Source organism: Capra hircus, chromosome 9, assembly GCF_001704415.2.
Source record: "Capra hircus breed San Clemente chromosome 9, ASM170441v1, whole genome shotgun sequence".
Lineage (NCBI taxonomy): Eukaryota > Metazoa > Chordata > Mammalia > Artiodactyla > Bovidae > Capra > Capra hircus.
In genome coordinates this window covers 75,841,157-75,863,817 of record NC_030816.1, presented here as the reverse complement: position 1 = coordinate 75,863,817, position 22,661 = coordinate 75,841,157, and the positions used below count along the sequence as shown (strand labels likewise).

At 41.1% G+C, this 22,661-nt stretch overlaps 1 protein-coding gene across 1 annotated transcript in view; it reads right to left on the bottom strand.

Annotated features, from left to right (window-relative positions):
* The window catches only part of CCDC170 (coiled-coil domain containing 170), a gene marked incomplete at its 5' end in the record, with an annotated part of 93,473 nt that overhangs the window by 50,481 nt on the left and 20,331 nt on the right, over window positions 1-22,661 (bottom strand). Inside the window, 4 exons of the mRNA XM_013966606.2 lie at window positions 1,216-1,401; window positions 7,543-7,684; window positions 11,622-11,878; window positions 14,335-14,463. Coding sequence (XP_013822060.2) covers window positions 1,216-1,401; window positions 7,543-7,684; window positions 11,622-11,878; window positions 14,335-14,463 — 714 coding nt within the window. The remainder of the gene's footprint in view (window positions 1-1,215; window positions 1,402-7,542; window positions 7,685-11,621; window positions 11,879-14,334; window positions 14,464-22,661) is intronic.

Below are 22,661 nucleotides of genomic sequence, written 5' to 3'. Positions count from 1 at the left end.
CATTAGTCATTCTTTCATTTTAAACTCCATCTCCTTTACTCTTCAATTTTCTCCTACGTATTTTACTAACTGATGGCACTAGCTTACTTTTGGTTTTGGAAATTAACCCCTATCATTAATCCCATAATTAGTTTCTTTGACAGAAAATTTTAAAAAGAATTATATAGTGTTTAAAAATATATACAGTATTAATTCCCATGCTCAAACAGGTTCTCACTCATTTGGAAAGATCAAGCAACTAATTATATAAATAAAAATTTAGAGGTAAGAGTCACTTCCCCTGGGCAACGTCTCTCAAAATTAAAACCCCTTATATCCTTTCAGCCAGCAGTCTGCCTTTAGGATTTTTGTCTTGCTGACAGAGTCTCACATATGAGAAATGATAGATTATTGCTAGCAGCCTTGTATATAATACTGTGTAGTAACTTACTTCCCTCGTGGCTCAGGCGGTGAAGTGTCTATCTACAATGCGGGAGACCTGGGTTCGAGCCCTGGGCTGGGAAGATCCCCTGGAGAGGGAAATGGCAATCCACTCCAGTACTGTTGCCTGGAAAATCCCATGGACAGAGGAGCCTGGTACACTACAGTCTATGGGGTCGCAAAGAGTTGGACACGACTGACTGACTTCACTTCACCTTACCAATTTTTTAAAGTAAATAAACAGAGATACATTGAGTGTGCAAAATTGTTGCCATTTGTGTTAAACAATAAATAAAAAGAATAAATGTATGAATATATTTATGAATAAATATATGAATATATAGAATATTTGTAGAAAGGTATATAAGAAATTATTAACAGAGGTTGCCTCTAGAGAGAGCAACTGGGTGTTTGGGGGGAAGGGATTGGGGGACACTTCTCACCACATTCTCCTGTGTCCACTTAGAATTTTGTATCTTGTGAATGCATTACCTCTTTGTTTAAAAAATAATAAGTTAAAAAAATTTTTTACTCCTTATAATTCAACCAAATAATACACATTAGTACACATGTTTTACTTATTAAGTGTTTTGCATTTCTTTTTTTCTAATTAGAAAAAAACTGTATCCAGAGGCCTGATCAGGTCACAGAGTCCCATGTGCCCCCCAGCCCTCTGCTGAGAGGAGCCTTTGGGAATTGTGGTCAGTGACACTAGTGTGCTTATCCACACCTGATTTTCAGTTTCTGCTTCATAAACTTGATCACAGATGGACACACGTGCTCCACATACTGTACCTGGCTCAGCTGGCCTTTCTCTTCAATGTAGGAGGCAGCTTTTTTCTGCTCTCTGTTTACTTCTGAAGCCAGCCTCATGATTGTTTCTCTGCTAGCTTTTGCTTCCATCTCATGGACATTTATAGTCTCTTCAAGAGCAACAATTTGTCCTTTCACAGATGCATTTTCCTTGCACAGCTCTCCAAGCTGAAGAGAAAGCAATTACAGGTGTCCTGTAAAAATTAATAATTTTCATACTACTCTCTAAGCAACTCTGATCTGTGTACCCCCGTGATCACATTATCACATGAAAACAGTAAAGGCCCTGTTCCTCCATCCACTCAAAAGATAACATTTTCCAAGGCAGCCTCTAAACTCTCTTGTTATGGGCAGACAGGGTAGGCAAATTGAAATTAATCAAAAGGTAGCTACAAGACAACAATGATGAGCATTCGGCCAAAAGCTTTCAGACAGAACAGGCATCGGCAAGCCCCTGGCTGCTAAATACTCCAGGGATGGTGATGTTTCTACAGAGTTACAGCAGGCAAGCAAGGAAGTTCAATTCAGCCCACGTCCGCTGGCACCAACTGATTATAAGGCGTTACCTGGCACAGAGGAGAAATACAGAGAAGAAGGCAGGACTCTCTTTATTTCAAAAGAAAGTCCTTTTAATTAATATAAGCATAGAAAAAAATCCTGAATAACATGCTCAAACCATGGTTATATTTGGGACTAGCTGGGTTTTTCACTCTTCATGTTGTGCATTTGAGGGGCTAGCTGGGAACACTAATAAGATTTGTATGATTTAGAAGGAGGGAAAATAAAACCAACCAGGCTCCTGGGCCCCAGGGAAACAGCCATGCAGACAGCCCAAGGATGCCTGTAGGAAGACCTGAACCTCCACAAGACACAGTCAGCATGTGTGTTAGGACAGTCTGGGGAAGTGGCGCATCTTTAGCCTCAACAACTTGCCAACATGGTGCCTTGCTCCTGAATCAGGGCTGTTCCCTCTCTCTTGAACACTTTTCCTTTCCAACATCCTTTTATTAAAAAAAAAAAAAAACATTTTATTTTATATTGGAGTATAGTTGATTAACAATGTTGTGATAGTTTCCAGACAGCAAAGGGATTCAACCACACATACACATGTATGTATCCAATCTCCCCCTAAACTCCCCTCCCATCCGGGCTGCCACATAGCATTGAGCAGAGTTCCCTGTGCTATACAGTGGTTTCAATATCCCTTAAAAGCCCCCATCCCAGAGGGCACAGCTTAGCCAGTCTACCTAAACTAGCATTCCATGCCTCTAACTTGCTTTATGGTCTTTCCCCCAAACCTGAATTGTACTTCTTCACTGCACCTTTTACTCTGTGGGGTAATATTGTATACTTATTTGTTTATTGCCTCTGCATCTTGACCCACAACAGTGGAAGCTCTTAGGTGGGCACAGACTCCGTCTTGTTTCATTCACTGTTGTATCCCAACACCCAAAATAGTGTCTATCACATAGCAGTCACTCACTCAATATTTGGGAAGTGGATGGATGGATGTCAAATAAGTTCTTAGAAACCCCTTCTTTTCTAACATCTTTCCTTCAGTTCAGTTCAGTCACTCAGTCGTGTCTGACTCTTCGTGACCCCATGGACTGCAGCACACTAGGGCTTCCTGTCCATCACCAACTCCTGGAATTTACTCAACTCATGTCCATTGAGTAGATGGTGCCATCCAACCATCTCATCCTCTGTCGTCCCCTTCTCCTCCTGCCTTCAATCTTTCCCAGCATCAGGGTCTTTTCAAATGAGTCAGCTCTTCGCATCAGGTGGCCAGAGTACTGGAGTTTCAGCTTAAACATCAGTCCTTCCAATGAATATTCAGGACTGATTTCCTTTAGGATGGACTGGTTGGATCTCCTTTCAGTCCAAGGGACTCTCAAGAGTCTTCTCCAACACCACAGTTCAAAAGCATCAATTCTTCGGCACTCAGCCTTCTTTATAGTCCAACTCTAACATCCATACATGACTACTGGAAAAATCATAGCCTTGACTAGATGGACCGTTGTTGGCAAAGTAATGTCTCTGCTATTGAATATGCTGTCTAGGTTGGTCATAACTTTTCTTCCAAAAGCGTCTTTTAATTTCATGGCTGCAGTCACCATCTGAAGTGATTTTGGAGCCCCCCCAAAAAAAAAGTCTGACACTGTTTCCCACAGTTTCCCTATCTATTTACCATGAACTGATGTTAAGGCAACTTTTTCACTTTCTTCTTTCACTTTCATCAAGAGGCTCTTTAATTCTTCTTCACTTTCTGCCATAAGGGTGGTGTCATCTGCATTTCTGAGGTTATTAATATTTCTCCCACCAATCTTGATTCCAGCTTGTGCTTCATCCAGCCCAGCATTTCTCATGATGTACTCTGTATACAAGTTAAGTAAGCAGGGTGACAATATACAGCCTTGACGCACTCTTTTTCCTATTTGGAACCAGTCTGTTATTCCATGTCTAGTTCTAACTGTTGCTTCCTGACCTGCATACAGATTTCTCAAGAGGCAGGTTTCCTTACAGGGTGTGTATACATGTATTTATGAGGTAAAGAGAATAAGGGAATGGTTTTGAAACTGGAGAGGTTTTGGTAACCTCGGGGAATACCTAGTGAGTGTTGAAGACAGCAGGCTTTTTACTCTTAACCAGTGATTTCTATGTAAGACGGGGAGCGGGAGTTCCCTGATGATCCAGGGGTTAAGAATCTGCCTTCCAAAGCAGGGGACAGGGGTTAGATCCCTTGTCGGGAAGCATGCCTCAGGGCAACCAAGCTCATGCACCGCAACTAGAGAAGCCGCCATGCATTGCAACAAAGACCCAGTGCAGCCAAAATAAATAAGGTGAGGACTTGCTCAGGTGATTGAGATGCTAAAGCTCGAGGGTCTTAGTAACTGTTTAAAAATATAGGTTATATTATCATGCGGGTACAGTGAGGCCAACAAATCAGGAGAGACTGAAAGAGAGTTTGTTGCTCACAGTTCCTGAGTGGAGGGGGCACACCATGTAGGGCCACCCAGGGAGCACCAGGGCTGGGCAGGAGACAGAGGGAGCCAGGGTGAAAACATGTTTTCCACAGGAAGAAAGAGGTGAGGCAGCGTGGGCAGGCTTAGGGTTGCCTAGTTTGAAGAATTTCAGTGGGTTCTGGAGTGTGGGAGCCATCTCTAGTCATCCGGCACCTGGCTCTGGGGTGATTGGTTGGATAGTGGCCCGGAGTGTAAAAACCTGGTAGAAGTGGTTGGGGTGTGGGCTTCTCTGAGTTCGGCGGTTTGCATAGGAAAGCTGGGCACCCAGGAGAGTCATTTACTAGGAACTGGCTCACCCTGGAACCCAAGGTCAGCAAGGCCCCAGATGTCAAGGCATTAGAAGAACAGAAAATGAAAAGTATGGTTTCAACACAGATTAATACTTGGAGATCGCCTGTGAGGTGGGAAAGGGTGTCTTAAGGAAGAAGCATTTTAATTTTCTTCTCGTTTTCCCACCACTTGCTTTAAAGATAAGCTTCCAAACTACAATGCAAAGTAGACTTTTACAGCCAGGCTTCCTGGTCACATGTCAGCAACAGAGAGAAGGAGAAAGAGCTGCATCTAGCACCTTGAGGGAAGTAGATGGACCTAGGCCTGAGCAGCCAAAACTCATCAGTGAGGTGGAACTTCCTGAAGTAAAATGAAATCATTTCACAGCTCTCACAGGGTACACATGGGATGTTTAATAATAAACCACTGAGGAGAGGCCTTTGAGAACGGCCATATCCCCAGTATTCACGGCAGCACTATTCACAATAGCCAAGACATGGAAGCAACCTAAATGTCCATCAACAGAGGAATGGATAAAGAAGATGTGGTACCTATATATAAGGAATATTATTCAGCCACAAAAAAGAATGAAATAATGCCATTTGCAGCAACATGGATGGACCTAGAGATTTTCACCCCTAGAGTCTGGGATTAACATAAACACAATACTGTATATAAAATAAGGATCTACTGTATAGCACAGAAAATTATACTCAATATTTTATAGTAACTTATAAGGGAAATTCTCAAAATTCTCCAAGCCAGGCTTCAGCAATACATGAACCGTGAACTCCCTGATGTTCAAGCTGGTTTTAGAAAAGGCAGAGGAACCAGAGATCAAATTGCCAACATCTGCTGAATTACGGAAAAAGCAAGAGAGTTCCAGAAAAACATCTATTTCTGCTTTCTTGACTATGCCAAAGCCTTTGACTGTGTGGATCACAAAAAACTGTGGAAACTTCTGAAAGAGATGGGGATACCAGACCACCTGACCTGCCTCTTGAGAAATCTGTATGCAGGTCAGGAAGCAACAGTTAGAACTGGACATGGGACAACAGACTGGTTCCAAATAGGAAAAGGAGTACATCAAGCCTGTATATTGTCACCCTGCTTATTTAACTTCTATGCAGAGTACATCATGAGAAATGCTGGACTGGAAGAAACACAAGCTGGAATCAAGATTGCTGGGAGAAATATCAATCACCTCAGATATGCAGATGACACCACCCTTATGGCAGAAAGTGAAGAGGAGCTAAAAAGCCTCTTGATGAAAGTGAAAGAGGAGAGTGAAAAAGTTGGCTTAAAGCTCAACATCCAGAAAATGAAGATCATGGCATCCGGTCCCATCACTTCATGGGAAATAGATGGGGAGACAGTAGAAACAGTGTCAGACTTTATTTTTGGGGGCTCCAAAATCACTGCAGATGGTGACTGCAGCCATGAAATTCAAAGATGCTTACTCCTTGGAAGAAAAGTTATGATCAACCTAGATAGTATATTCAAAAGCAGAGACATTACTTTACCGACTAAGGTCCATCTAGTCAAGGCTATGGTTTTTCCTGTGGTCATGTATGGATGTGAGAGTTGGACTATGAAGAAGGCTGACCGCCGAAGAATTGATGTTTTTGAACTGTGGTGTTGGAGAAGACTCTTAAGACTCCCTTGGACTGCAAGGAGATCCAACCAGTCCATTCTGAAGGAGATCAACCCTGGGATTTCTTTGGAAGGAATGATGCTAAAGCTGAAACTCCAGTACTTTGGCCACCTCATGAGAACAGTTGACTCATTGGAAAAGACTCTGAGGCTGGAAGGGATTGAGGGCAGGAGAAGAAGGGGACAACAGAGGATGAGATGGCTGGATGGCATCACGGACTCGATGGATGTGAGTCTGAGTGAACTCCGGGAGATGGTGATGGACAGGGAGGCCTGGCGTGCTGCGATTCATGGGGTCGCAAACAGTCGGACATGACTGAGCGACTGAACTGAACTGAACTGATAAGGGAAAAGAATCTGAAAAAGAAAAAAAAAAAAATATATATATATACACACACACACACATACACACAGCCGTATAGGTAACTGAATTATATGTATATGAATCACTTCGCTGTACACCTGAAATGTATACAACATTGTAAATCAACTATACTTCAATTTTAAAGAATAAGTAAATAAAATACTGTTTTAAAACAGAATGGCTACATGGAAAGCCATTCAGAAGCAAGGGTAGGTGCAGAGATATGGTGTCCATTCAGATACCTTCAGGTTCCCTAATGAAGCACTGCAAGCCAAGTGAATTATTCAGTTGATATCATTAATTTCCATCTCCATGGCAACCTACCATCACAGCAGGAGTTTTATTTTTTGGCTTAAGCGTAAAATTTAAAAGTACTATAGAGCTAATCTTAACCCGACAGACAAGTATCCCCAAAATGACATGCAGCTGGTTCTGGTTTTTAGTTGTGTGCATGTATTTCTGACTGTACCTAAAACAAATAAAAATCTTCCTAAAACATATCATTTAAATGAATAATTAATTTTATTTGACAATCTAAACATATTTTAAGGAAAAAATCAATCCCTTCTGGAGATTAAGTAAGTGTTGGTCACTCAGTCATTTTCAACTCTTTGTGACCCCATGGACTGTGGCCCACCAGGCTCTTCTATCCATGGCATTCTCCAGGCAAGACTACTGGAGTGGGTTGCCATTTTCTCCTCCCGGGGATCTTCCCAACCCAGAGATTGAACCTGGGTCTCCTGCACTGCAGGCAGATTATTTACCATCTGAGCCAGAGAGAACATCTGGAGAAAAATTAATCCCAAATAATGCTAGAAAGAATCTTGGAATTGAGGCTCAGAGAAGTGGTATGGTTTTTCCCAGAACACACAGTTGGTTAATGCTATACGGGCTCCTGTCCTGCTCTCCTGCACCCCGAGACTTAACCTCAGCTCCTCTCCATGGCACACATCAGAACAACTATTCAATGTATAGTCATTTTAGTCTTCATACAAGCACCTTGAGAATTAAATCTTCATCTGATGCTTTTTCATTCTTCTCTGGATCTAAGCAGTCACGAAGTTGAGCCAGAAATTCCTCATGTTTTCTGCAATTCTGTGAGACTTGATTCTTATTCTCCTCATTTTCCTTTAAACATTTTCTATTGGTCAAATAAGAAATAAGTTTTAACACCAAAGAAGATAACATTCATCAAAGTTCAGCACTTGAGCTCTCTGTTGGGAAATAACCAATCATCATTTTCAACACAACATAGTTTCCCAGACACAGAGCACATAATTGTCTTAAAAGCCTAGTTAAAGAAGGAGAAAAGTGGAAGCAACTCTGGAGCACCTATACTTTGCAAAAATGTAGGAAGATCTTCATGTCATCTTAGCAAGGGAGCCAGGTTATCTGCCTCCTGTCCTTGACCTTTTAGGATCTGCAGAAGTGGCAGGTGGTCCTCTAGATCAGGGGTCCCCAACTTCTGGGTCATAGACCAGTACCTTCTGTCAGATCAGTGGCAGCATTAGATTAGAAATGAAGTTCACAATAAATACAATGTGCTTGAATCATCCTGAAACCACCTCCACCACTCCTGATCCATGGAAAATCTATCTTCCATGAAATAGGTCTCTGGTGCCAAAAAGGTTGGAGTCTGTTGCTCTAGATCAAACACGGATCCATGACTCTGTTGAGGCTTCATGGGGGAAGAAAGTAATGCTACAGTGGGTTTAGAGACCAAGCTTCAGTCACTATACAATGATCCATAAGGGTTACTTAGAGCATTCCTTGATTCATGACCAAGGGTGAAATGAAGTCACTCAGTCATGTCCAACTCTTTTCAACCCCATGGACTGTAGCCTACCACACTCCTCCGTCCATGGGATTTTCTAAGCAAGAATACTGGAGTGGGTTGCCATTTCCTTCTCCAGAGGATCTTCCCAACCCAAGGACTGATCCCAGGTCTCCTGCATTATAGGCACACGCTTTACCATCTGAGCCACCAGGGAAGTCGGTTAAATATAATAAAAAATACATCAGAAGCAGAGGATGTGCTCACCTCTAGAGAAGAGAGGTATTCAGTCATCAGCAAAGATCACAACTAGTTTTTGCACATCTAGAATTTTTAAAGAGTACTAAAATGGGCTAATCAAGGAAAATCAGTCAATTTATGCCCTGCTGTGAATATTTTATTTCAAATCTCAGATAGGTTTGCTGAAATAGCATGGTCTATTTCTAATGCTTTAATGTTAAAAACTAAGAGAACATTTTAAAAAGACATATTTTAAAGGCAAATTAGAATCATTTCAATAATTTGGCATCATTTTTAGTACCCTAGATAATAAACATGATTATTGCTTTCCCTTTTTACCATTTTAAGTGTTTACAACACTCAAATGTTACTGCAAATTCTTTCACACAATTCAAAGATTAACAAAGTATGTAATTGCATATACTCAAAATCATGCCATATTTCTATTTAGAAAAATGTATAACAATAAAAGACCAACATCAATATTCTGAGTTCTCATTTTCAACATATGAAAGGTAGTATGTATTCAGTCTCTCTAACTCATGAATCACGGTAAATGCCATGGCTCTGACTACTTTATGTATGTGATTCGATACATTTACTCCAAGATTTCAGTCTTACTTCTCTATTCTGGGAACTTCTAAACTATTACCACTTCTATTTGCATTTCACTTTGACCTAACAAAGTTCCAGGCATCTACCATAATGACATAATCATATAAATGTGAAAATATGAGCACATATGGATCCCCATTGCATCTTGGTTTACAATAATTTTTTGAGTGGAACTAACCTAAGTGTCTAAAGGAAACAACAAAAAGAACTGGTTAAGTAAATTATGATATTAACACGCAATGGAATATTACTGAAAAAATGCTATCATGAAAGAATTTTTTAGTATTTATAACATATTATTCAGGAAAAATATTTCACTACATGATGCCATTCAAGTACAACTGTCTGAATATCTGTTCAACAAATTGTGAACTATAGTTTTTCTGGAATCGTAAGGTTTTGAGTAATTTTCTTTTTGACACTGTACTATATCTTTAAAAACTTTCCTACAATGAATGTATCATTTTATTACTCACTTGATTAATAAATATTTATTGTGCACTTACTATGCATCAGGCTTTGTTAAAGGTGCTAAATATACAGTAGTAAATGAAACAGATGAACATTCTTGCCCTCATAGGACTTATGTCCTAATTGGGAAGATGGACAATAATCAAAAAATAAATGTATGAAAAATGTATAGTATATTATAGAGATGAAGGAAAAGATTAATCAGAAAAGGGAGTAAGAAACATTTAGGGGGAGTGGGGTAAATCGGAGATGCAGACTAGGTTAGTGGCAATGTACAGTAGTAAAAATTTAGATTTATTTTGATGGCAGAGATAAATGATGAGATTTACTGAAGCATCTAGGAAAGGAAAGCAAGGATGATCCAAGATTTTTGCCCTGATCAACTAGAGGAATGGAATTATCATTCAATGAGATTAGGAAAACCACAGGATGAATTTGTGGAAATACTAATTTGCACATGTTAATCTGAGATGCCTGTTGGACATCTAAGTGAAGATGCCCAGTAAGTCATAAGATATGCAGGTCTTATGAAGAAACGTGGGAGTCATGAGCATTTAGGTCATACTTCAAGTCATGAGACTGGATGAGAGCACTAAGAGAGTGGATTTGGACAGAAACAAGAAGAGAGTCCCCTGATGGCTCAGTTGGTAAAGAATCTGCCTTGCAAGGCAGGAGACCCTGGTTCAGTTTCTGGGTGGGGAAGATCCCCTGGAGAAGGGATAGGCTACCCACTCCAGTATTCTAGCCTGGAGAAGTCCATGGACTGTATAGTCCACGGGGTCACAAAGAGTCAGACACGACTGAGCGGGTTTCACTTTCAAGGAGAGAGTCAAGGACTGAGCCCTGGGGCCCGCCAATACTTGGAAGTCAAGGAGATGAGGCGGATAAAGCAAGAGATCAGGACGGGGTGGCTAGAAAGGCAAGATCAACAGCAGGCGTGCGCAGTGCCCTGGAAGCTAAAAGAAGAAAGTGGTTCAGGGGGGAAAGCCAACTGTTGACTGATGTACTGGAAGATCAGATGAGACTGATCATCTAATTTGCAGTGTGCAGTCACTGGTCACCTTAATGAGTGGCTTCAGCAGAGTAGATCTGAGAGAGGAGAGAAACTGGCACAGTGCGTACATACGAACTTGTTTAAGGAATTTTGCTCTAAATGGAAGGAGAGAAAGAGGACAGGAGCTGGAAGTGCTGGGTTTTTGTTTTTAATCTTTTTAAGATGAAATAAGTAAAATAAATATCAAGTGTTTTATTAGTAAAGTGATTTAAGTTATTATACACAGAATTACAAAGTACATTTTAAGAACAGTTAGCTCCCAATTTTATCTCAATAATCACCTTTTGGCAGAACTACATGTAGAAAACCTAGATTTCCTGAGTTCTCTGCATAAACCGGCAATAAAACTTAATGAGGAGTGTTAAGGGTGGTCTGGGGCGTTCTGGGCTTCTGAGGTATTTTTATAACTAGCTTCTGAATAAACCCCTCGCTCTGTGTACTATTCTACAACTCCAGTTAAACCTTTACTTAGAGGAAATCTTCCAGATTTTATATATATATATATATACACATATGATTTTTTTCTCCCCAAGTTGAGTTTCAGGGCCAAATAATGCAAAATGCCAGTATCTTCAGAGGCACATGCTGCTGCTGCTGCTGCTGCTGCTAAGTCACTTCAGTCGTGTCCGACTCTGTGTGACCCCAGAGACAGCAGCCCACCAGTCTCCCCTGTCCCTGGGATTCTCCAGGCAAGAACACTGGAGTGGGTTGCCATTTCCTTCTCCAATGCATAAAAGTGAAAAGCGAAAGTGAAGTCGCTCAGTCGTGTCCGACTCTTAGCAACCATGGACTGCAGCCTACCAGGCTCCTCCGTCCATGGGATTTTCCAGGCAAGAGTACTGGAGTGGGGTGCCATTGCCTTCTGTGGCACATCCTGCTATCAGGACACTAACTCCATTGAGAAATATATTGAAATATCCTTACTGTAATTTTTCGTCCAGTTCTACCACTTTCTTCTTTAACTCTTGGTTCTCCTTGATTGCAGACTGAGCTGTGATTTCAGTTCTAATTTTAGAAGTGGAGAGAGCCGCTGACTCTTCCTCTAGCTCCTGAACTCTGTCCCTCAGAGAGATGAGGAGAGACGATTTTCTGGCATTGTTTTCTTTGTAGCTCTCCATCTCAGCTTTCAACTCTTGACAGGAAGCTTCTTTAGAAAGCATCTTGGATCGCAGTTCTCGAAGCTGACATGGAGAAGAAGTAAAAAGAGAAAAAATTTCAAAGATATAAATTTGAAGTACCTTGAAAAAAACCCCAAACCATAATTTAAAATTTCAATTTTTTATTCATGACTTAATCCAACTTTACTTTCTTTCTTCGTATTTGTTTCTGTATTACTAGATGGGAAATTATGCCTAAATAGTGGGCCCTCTTATTCTTTTTCAAAACACTATTGAGCAATGTTTTTTCTTTCTTAATTGGAGGATGATTACTTTACAATATTGTGATGGTTTTTGCCATACATCAACATGAATCAGCCACCGGTGCACGTGTCCCCCCATCCTGAACCGCCGCTCTCACCTCCCCCCGCACACCATCCCTCTGGGTTGCCCCAGAGCACCAGCTTTGAGTGTCCTGCTTCATGCATCAAACTTGCGCTGGTCATCTATTTTACATATGGTAATATACATGTTTCAATGCTATTCTCTCAAATCATCCCACCCTCACCTTCTCCCACAGAGTCCAAAAGTCTGTTCTTTACATCTGTGCTCTTATGCTGCCTTGCACATAGGATTGTCATTACCATCTCTCTAAACTCCATATATATGTGTAAATATACTGTATTGGTGTTTCTCTTTCTGACTTACTTCACTCTGTATAATACACTCCAGTTTCATCCACCTCATTAGAACTGACTCAAATGTGTTCTTTTTATAGTTGAGTAATATTCCATTGCATATATGCACCACAATTTCCTTTTCCATTCATCTGCCAATGAACATCTAGGTTGCTTGCATGTCCTAGCCATTGTAAACAGTGCTGCAATGAACACTGGGGTACATATGTCTCTTTAAATTTTGGTTTCCTCAGTGTATGTTCAGCAGTGGGACTGCTGGGTCTTATGGCAGTTCCATTTTCATTGAACAATGTCCTGTGATGAATGAATCTCACTCAAGAGACAGGTGTGGTGTATTTTGCAAAAAGGAATAAAATATTTTGCAATGGAAACTCATTTTTTAAATCTGTATTACTGCTATTGCTGCTGCTGCTGAAACAAGGAAGCTACAGGTAGGCTATTTGTAATTTCATGGCCACAACCCTTTTGCAAATCAATACAGACTATTCACTATATTACAGAATTTCTTCCCCAGCCTTCTGGACCCTTATTGTGGGGGATAAAGAAAAATAATATTTGGATTTCTGGGGAAAATATAGGAGAAAAGGAAAATCATTATAGGATTTATACAAAGGAAACACATTAACTTTTCTCTCACACTAAAATATTGAACACAGTATGTGCCTTATAAGATACCAGATCCACCCCATTAGAAAATTTCATGAATACATATACTTTTTGAAGGGCTTTCCTGGTGGCTCAGATGGTAAAGAATGTGCCTTCAATGCAGGAGATTGGGTTCAATCCCTGGACTGAGAAGGTCTCCCAGAGAAGGGAATAGCTACTCACTCCAGTATCCTTGCCTGGAGAATCCCATGGACAGAGAAGCCTGGCGGACTACAGCCCATGGAGTTGCAGAGTCTGACACGACTGAACGACTCTCACCATACTACACTACTACTACTATACTTTTTGGAACTATGAGCATGCATGTGCATGCCTACATTTATTCACGTACACATACACACACATTATCAACTCATCTTTCAACGGGAGCCTGACAGTCTAGTGAGACTGTCACTTACCTCACAGGCAAGCCGAGGATTCCCGGGGGCCACTAGTCTATAAGTGCAGTGAGTCTAGCAAGAATCTCCCAGAAACTCCACAATAGACTGGATCCAGCCCCAAGGGTAGATGAATCTTGGTCACCTTCCTAGAATCTTCCCCAGGCAAGCAGAACCACCACAAAAAAGGGAGGCAGATTTCCACCCCTAGAACTGCGGATTGCAAGCAATCCACCTTAAAGAAAGCTTCTCCCAAGGATGCTAAGAGCCCTCCAAGGCCCATGTGGCCCCCCAAGTCCCCAGGAACCCCTGGTGTTCTCAGGAAGGACAGCTCCCCTGAGAGAGCCAGAATCCAGCTCAGGTCACCTCACCTCCCAGCCCAGCAAACACAGTCTTTCAGGAATCCTCCCCAACCAGAGGGTACTAGTAGTCGCTTCAGTCGCTTCCAACTCTTTGCGACCCCATGGACTGTAGCCCACCAGGCTCCTCTGTCCATGGGATTCTCCAGGAAAGAATACTAGAGTGGGTTGCCGTTTCCTTTTCCAGGGACTCTTCCTGACTTTGGAATCAAACCCGAGTCTCTTACACCTCCTGCATTGGCAGGCGGATTCTTTACCACAGAGCCAGCAGGGAAGCCAACCAGACATGTGAGGCACAATAAGAGAAAAAGAGAATAAAATTCACCGAGAAGTTTAAACCTGTGTCCCTTTGTCCTGTTTCTAATCACCTCTCTACTCTGTTTCACTCCACGGGAAGCTAACAAGGCCCATTTGTGAGTAACGAAGACAGAGACTCTCACCTCAGACTGAGCAGATTCAAATTTGACCAGCGTTGCTGCAAGTTCACTCCGGGCAGCCTCGGCCACATTCCGATAGTGGTTTAACTGCTCCCGAGTGACCGGGACTTCCAAGAGATGATCATAAGCTTCCTGATAGGGTTCCCCAAAAGACAAAATATACAGAAGAGAGTTAAACAATCTTTTCTGTGCAGCTGTGCAAAGCAAGATTAGTACCGAAGCATTCTTTGTTATCCAAATATGTTGGAAAGGCTGCTCAGAGAAGGATTTGGTTCAGACTATTTCATTCTCATTCTCAAAATTCTAAGTGAGGGAGGAGGCAGCCCAGGAACCAATGATAGGGTCCCCCAGGAATGAAAGATAGCTCTCCCCAGATGGTAGCTGGGGTTGGCATTTAAGAGTTGGCCTTTGCCAGGATTTCCTTGGTGGTCCAATAGTCAAGACTCTGTGCTTTCACTGCAGGGGACACAAGTTCGATCCCTAGTTGGGGAACTAAGATCCCACAAGCTGCGTGAAGAGTTGGCCTTTGCCATTGTACAGAGTTTTCCTTCCACCCTAGTCCAGTGCTATTTGACCTTTGACCAAAACAAACAGAACTGACGAAGAACCACCAGAGGTTAACCTTGAGGCAGTTTTCATAGTTCTTCTGTTTCCAGACTACAAAGATTATCAACTCATCTCTGGGCTGTTGAATAAAGTGTTTATCAAAGAGACCATGTGATTTAAGAGTAGAAGTCTGTCTCCTTCATAATCACCCACAATGCCATCTACTCTCAATCTCATCGCCTGTCTTGGGGTCATGAAGCTGACTCAGACGAATGCCTGAGGCCAGAGACAGTGGTGGTGTCTGGAGTTCTTCTCCACCCAGAAGGGAAGAGCTCCCAGCCCCACTCATGGCTGCCAATGCAAAAATAGGGATCCCAGCCTGGCCGGATTATTCTAATGTTTCAAGACAAGTCCCACATCCAGACTTTTTAAAAATTGTCTTTATTTATTGTTGGCTGTGCTGGGTCTTCATTGTTTTGCACACTGTTCTCTAGTTGCAGCGAGCAGGGGCTACTCTCTGGTTGCAGCGCCCAGGCGTCGTATTGCAGGGGCTTCTCTGGTTGCAGACCAAGGGTTCTAGGGCACAGGGGCTGCAGTAGTTGTGGTTCCCAGGCTCTAGAGCACAGGCTCAATAGGTGGCACACAGGCCTAGCTGCTTTGCAGCACGTGGGATCTTCCAGAACCAGGGATCGAACCCGTGTCTTCTGCATCGGCAGGCAGATTCTTTACCACTGAGCCACCGGGGAAGTCCTATCCAGACTTTCTGAAATTAAAAAAAAAGTCCCAGATTTTGAAACTAGGTAACTAATTTAAATGTTTTTTTTCTTTTTTTTAAATACGATCCCAATAAACACATCTGCAGAAGAGATTTGATGGGTTTGGACTGTAGGTCTGCATCTGGAACCTCTGGTTCTGTTTCTGTCCTGCTTGTGCCTCAACATCTGCCTCCTGCAAGAATTATTCCCAAGTTTGGACAGATACCCACTTCTGTGAAGTTTCCAGGGCTTGCGGTCTCTGTGAAAGACATACAGGAAAGCCATTCATTTCTGAAGGAATATGAAATGGGTCATATAAAGGAGGGTTTCCCTGGAATATCTAGTGTCCTCAGGGGCCACATCAGTAAAACCTGTTAATGACTCTGCCTGGCTACAGAACTGCTGAAGACTACTGTTTGGAAATACTCATGAACGCAAAAGTCATCTCAAAGCCTTGAATTTCATAACAAGCGTTGTCATGACTAGTGTGTTTCAATGCACAAGATGCCAAACAAAACCTTCAGTGCACTTAGTAACAGGCAGTGTTTGCCAATCACAACACAACCAAGAAGATGGTAGGTATGTACTCCTGGGGTGAAAGCATAAAGTGTTTAACTGCATCTATGAAGAGAACCACATCCTGTCAACCTCACTCAGTATTCAGATGGAATTTCTCCACAGCAACTACTCCAGCCATGTTTCCAAAACAGGCCACGTGAGGACCTAGGTCACCCACAAGCTGTTTGAACTATAGCATGCCTGGCACACCATTTTCTAAAATTCCTTAGGGAAATAAGTTTCTCAATGACTATGATTATTTCTTTCATTGACTAACATGATTTTTTTAGGACATGACATAGTCATTCTACAATTTTATATCTCTTTCTTATGAAAAATATTGTGTCCATTGACCATAATAGTAACAGCCTCTGAGACAGTTCAGAAGTGGGCCTTTATTTGAGGAGATTACAATGAAACACAGAGTACCACCAGAAGCGTTAGCATCTTCCCATGCTCATGGACAAAAGAAACTACACATTAAGATACTATTGCCTCTAACACTGGAACAGGGTCTACAGGAGGAAGACTCTTGATTACTGAGTTTAGAAGACAGTTGTCCTTTAGTTGCTAAGTTGTGTCTGACTCTTTTGTGACCCCATGGATTGTAACCTGCCAAGCTCCTCTGTCCATGGGATTTTTCAGACAAGAATACTGGAGTGGGTTGCCATTTCCTCCTCTAGGGGATCTTCCCAACCCAGAGATCGAACTTGCAGATCCTATATTGGCAGGCGGGTTCTATATCACTGAGCCACCTGGGAAGCCCTTAGAAGACAGTTGCTAGGATCTAAATCACCTTTCAAAGTCCAGCAGACTCGAGAACATCTATCAGCAAATGTTTATGAAAAGTCTATTCTGGGTCAGACACTGAGCTTACCTATGGAGTATACCACAGAAATCATTCCCTCAAGACACTCTGAGGTAGCTTGAAATGAGAAGAAATGCATACAAGCATGAGAGGATTACAAGGATAAGGAAAAACAATACAAAAACTGAAAGAACACATGAATTTATTTATGCCCACTTGTTTCCTCTTAGCCTTTCCTTCTCTGTCCTATAGACCCTTACGTAGTGTTGTGTTTAGCCTGAGTTTCTCCTCTTTTTTTAAATTTTTTTACTGAAAGATAATTGTTTTGCAGAATTTTGTTGTTTTCTGTCAAACCTCAACATGAATCAGCCATATATATATATATATATATATGTATCCCCTCCCTTTTGAACCTCCCTCCCATCTCCCTCCCCATCCCACCCCTCTAGGCTGGTACAGAGTCCCTGTTTGAGTTTCCTGAGTCATATAGCAAATTCCCGTTGGCTATCTATTTTACACATGGTAATGTAAGTTTCCAGTGGCTGTTGGCAATTCGATCTCTGGTTCCTCTGGTTCTCTAAAACCAGCTTGAACATCATGGTTCACGTATTGCTGAAGTCTGGCTTGGAGAATTTTGAGTATTGCTTTACTAGCATGTGAGATGAGTACAATTGTGTGGCAGTTTGAGCATTCTTTGGCATTGCCTCTCTTTGGAATTGGAATGAACACTGACCTTTTCCAGCCCTGTGGCCACTGCTGAGTTTTCCAAATTTGCTGGCATATTGAGTGCAGCACTTTCACAGCATCATCTTCCAGGATTTGAAACAGCTCAACTGGAATTCCATCACTTCCACTAGCTTTGTTCATAGTGATGCTTTCTATGGCCCACTTGACTTCACATTCCAGGATGTCTGGCTCTAGGTGAGTGATCACACCATCGTGATTATCTGGGTTGTGAAGACCTGTTTTGTACAGTTCTTCTGTGTATTCTTGCCACCTCTTCTTAATATCTTCTGCTTCTGCTGGATCATCGAAAAAGCAAGATAGTTCCAGAAAAACATCTATTTCTGCTTTATTGACTATGCCAAAGCTTTTGACTGTGTAGATCACAATAAACTGGAAAATTCTGAAAGAGATGGGAATACCAGACTACCTGACCTGCCTCTTGAGAAACCTATATGCAGGTCAGGAAGCAACAGTTAGAACTGGACATGGAACAACAGACTGGTTCCAAATAGGAAAAGGCGTATGTCAAGGCTGTATACTGTCACCCAGCTTATTTAACTTATATGCAGAGTACATCATGACAAACGCTGGGCTGGAAGAAGCACAAGCTGGAATCAAGATTGCCAGGGGAAATATCAATAACCTCAGATATGCAAATGACACCACCCTTATGGTGACCCAGAGGATCAAACCCAGGTCTCCCACATTGCAGGCAGGTGCTTTAACATCTGAGCCACCAGGGAAGCCCTGGCAGAAACTGAAGAGGAACTAAAAAGCCTCTTGATGAAAGTGAAAGAGGAAAGTGAAAAAGTTGGCTTAAAGCTCAACATTCAGAAAACAAAGATCATGGCATCTGGTCCCATCACTTCATGGGAAATAAATGGGGAAACAGTGTCAGACTTTTATTTTGGGGGGCTCCAAAATCACTGCAGATGGTGACTGCAGCCATGAAATTAAAAGACGCTTACTCCTTGAAAGGAAAGTTATGACCAACCTAGACAGCATATTCAAAAGCAGAGACATTACTTTGCCAAAAAAGGTCCGTCTAGTCAAGGCTATGGTTTTTTCAGTGGTCATGTATGGATGGGAGAGTTGGAATGTGAAGAAAGCTGAGCGCCGAAGAATTGATGCTTTTGAACTGTGGTGTTGGAGAAGACTCTTGAGAGTCCCTTGGACTGCAAGGAGATTCAACCAGTCCATCCTAAAGGAGATCAGTCCTGGGTGTTCATTGGAAGGACCAATACTGAAGCTGAAACTCCAGTACTCTGGCCACCTCATGCGAAGAGTTGACTCATTGGAAAAGACCCTGATGCTGGGAGGGACTGGGAGCAGGAGGAGAAGGGGATGACAGAGGATGAGATGGTTGGATGGCATCACCGACTCAATGGACATGAATCTGGGTAAACTCTGGGAGTTGGTGATGGACAGGGAGGCCTGGCATGCTGCGATTCATAGGGTCGCAAAGAGTCAGACATAACTGAGTGACTGAACTAAACTGAACTGAATGTAAGTTTACATGTTACTCTGCATACATCTCACCCTCTCCTCCCCTCTCCCTATGACCATAAGTCTGTTTTCTATGTCTGTTCCTCCATTACTGTCCTGTAAATAAATTCTTCAGAACCGCTTTTCTAGATTCCATATATGTGCGTTAGAATACGATATTTATCTCTTTCTGACTCACTTCACTCTGTATAATAGGGTTCTAGATTTATCCACCTCATCAGAACTGATTCAAATGCATTCTTTTTTATGGCTGAGTAATATTCCATTGTGTATATGTACCACAACTTCTTTATCCATTCATCTGTTGATTGGCATCTAGGTTGTTTCCATGTTCTAGCCATTGTAAATACTGCTGCAATGAACAATGGGATACATGTGTCTTTTTCAAACCTGGTTTCCTCAGGGTATATGCCTAGGAGTGGGATTGCTGGGTCATATGGTGATTTTACTCTTAGTTTTTAAAGGAATCTTCATACCATCTTCCATAGTGGCTGTATCAATTTATATTCCCACCAACAGTGCAAGAGCATCCCCTTTTTTCCACACCCTCTCCATCATTTATTGTTTGTAGACTTTTTGATGAGGGCAATTCTGACCAGTGTGAGGTGATATCTCATTGTGGTTTTGATTTGCATTTCTCTAATAATGAGTGATGTTAAGCATCTTTACAAGTGTTTGTTAGCCATCTATATGTCTTCTTTGGAGAAATGTCTGTTTAGGTCTTTTTCCTATTTTTTGATTGGGTTGTTTGTTTTCCTTGTGTTGAGTTATATGAGCTGCTTGTATATTTTGGAAATTAATCCTTTGTCAGTTGTTTCATTTGCTATTATTTTCTCCCATTCCAAGGGTTGTCTTTTCACCTTGCTTATAGTTTCCTTTGCTGTGCACTGAGTTTCTCCATTGACCTGAGTTGTTTTAAGGGCTTCATTGTGTTTGTGGCTTTCTGTTCTCAGAATTTGTTATGATGCCTGTTTTATCGCACTGTGCTCAGACAATCCATCTTCATTCTGGGCTGACATTCACAGGTGTAAACCAGTGGAGTGGACCAGTCTCCATTCAGAACTGAGTCCATTCACACTGGAATGTTGTCCTTATTAGACCAGCCATTACACATTTTCACCATCTTCCTGGTCTCTATTATTTCTACTTCAGGGAATTCATCAAGGTTTTTGTGAATGTTCAGTTTTATGAACATCCACTGGGTAGTTAAAAAGAAGATATAGGATTTCCCTGGTGGTCCAATGGTTAACACTCCACGTTTCCAATGCAGGAGGCACAAGTTCAATCTCTCATTGGGGAACTAAGATCCCACATGTTGTGGGACAGGGCCAAAATAAATAGATAAATAAAAATAAAAAGAAGGTATATTCTCATAGTTACAGATGGAGAAAACAAGCTCATGGTTACCAGGGGGTAAGGTGTGGGGGGATAAATTGGGAGATTGGAATGGACATATACATACTACTATATATATGAAATAGACAACAACCTACTGTATCACACAGGGAGGTCTGCTCAATATTCTGTAATGATCTATATGAGCAAAGACTCTGAAAACAGTTGATACATGTATACGTATAACTGATTCACTTTGCTGTACAGCAGAAATTAACACAACATTGTAAATCAATTACATTCTAATAAAATTTTTTCAAGTACTACAAAAAATAAAAAGAAGCTCTTTGGAGCTTCAAGTTCAATATGGATTAATTCATTCTACTTTGCTCATCATTTTAATTAGGCATTTCTAGTCTTATCTATTTCTATCCTTTAACTTGATCAGGGCTCGAGAAAGATCAGTTAGAGCCTCTTATTGCTACTGTAATTTTCTGTCACCTTGTAGCACTTGTATTCTTGCTTAGTAGAACCTAGTACTGTTTGACTTGGTGCAAAGATTCAGAAATTGCATATAGTCATTGTAAATTATACCACGTAACACCATAATGTGACATTATCTATCTCACTTAACCATTTCTGCTCATAATTCAGCCCTTTCTGATACTGAGATCATGATCCCAAATTTCTTTTTGTTTGTATCTGACTACATATACCTCTGTTCCAGCTTTTAATTTTCAACCTTTCTGTATCTCTTCATCTTAGATGTAAATAAAGCTGGTTAAGCCCTCTGGATACCTTCTCAATCACACTCTATTAAAATTTAAATGTAAGTACTATGACCCAGCAGTTCTACCTCTCAATTATCTCCCCTTGGAAAACAGTCATATATGTGCATAACAGTAGGTCTTAGGATACCTACTTCACCATTATCAGTAATAACAGAAAAGAGAGAAGGGGTGAAACAATATAAATTCCCATCAACAAGGCAATTGCTGAAAAAGGCACTCCCGTACTATGAAGACTGGGAATAAGCAGTAGGAGTCTGCCCTGTATGTTTGGCATAAGCATATCTCCAAGATATACCACTGGACAAAAGTAAGAAAGTATAGATCCATAGTTTGATATTTTTTTTCCCATAAGCACACATGAAGGGAAAGTACTGTGTCTTTTCTGAAAATATATTTAGAGAAGAAAAAAAGGTCTGAAGGAACACACATCAGCTGTATAACAATCCTTATCTCTGAGGCTGACAGTAGTATTGGAGCTGGGGAGGGGAATGGCTTTGGTTTCTTCTCAAGAAGGTATATTTATGCAGTAATTACATAATTAAACATAATTAAAAGAAAAGAAAATTACTGGGAAGAAATGTTACTAAGGTTATCTTTTAGTTATAGAACTACATTTATTTTTTTCTTTATTACGTTTTTATATTTTCTAAATCTTTTACAGTGACTGTGCATTAATTTCATAATCAGAATAAATATTTCCCCCTTAAATGAAAAAAAAAAAAGGAACAAGGACAAGAATCCACAAAAATCACAAATTCTGCCATGCAGTGTCTTTAAGGAGAACACAGGGGCAAAGAAACAACTCCAGTAGCACAGGGATTGAAATGTACGTCTCAGGGTTTTGCTCTTTTAATTAAGCCTCCCTAGAGTTAATAAAATTTTTGGAAAATTTTTCTATAAATATTAAATAATCTTCACTTTAACAAAAAACTAATTTCACCCTAATTTCAAAGTGGCAAGATTAAAACTCATCCATTTGTCCTCATATGAGGACACTCTAAGTTATTAGGTCTCCCAGCCAATCCATGAAGCAATTTCACATTAATTTTAGAAAGCCAACTACCTATGATTTGATTCGGCTACTGATATTATGATAATGATTGAAATTGCCTCGCAGGGTGGCTTATAGGCTTTTCAGAATAAAGGATGGTTTCAAAGCTCAAAGGCAAAAAGAAGAGATCAGCTTATTCATAACTTGGTACACAATGCGTCCAATTATCCAGCCTGAGGACAATGCCCTGGGCCAGTCTTGCTTCTATAGTGTTTAGTTGTCTTATTTTCCCATGGACAGGAAAAAAAAGAGAG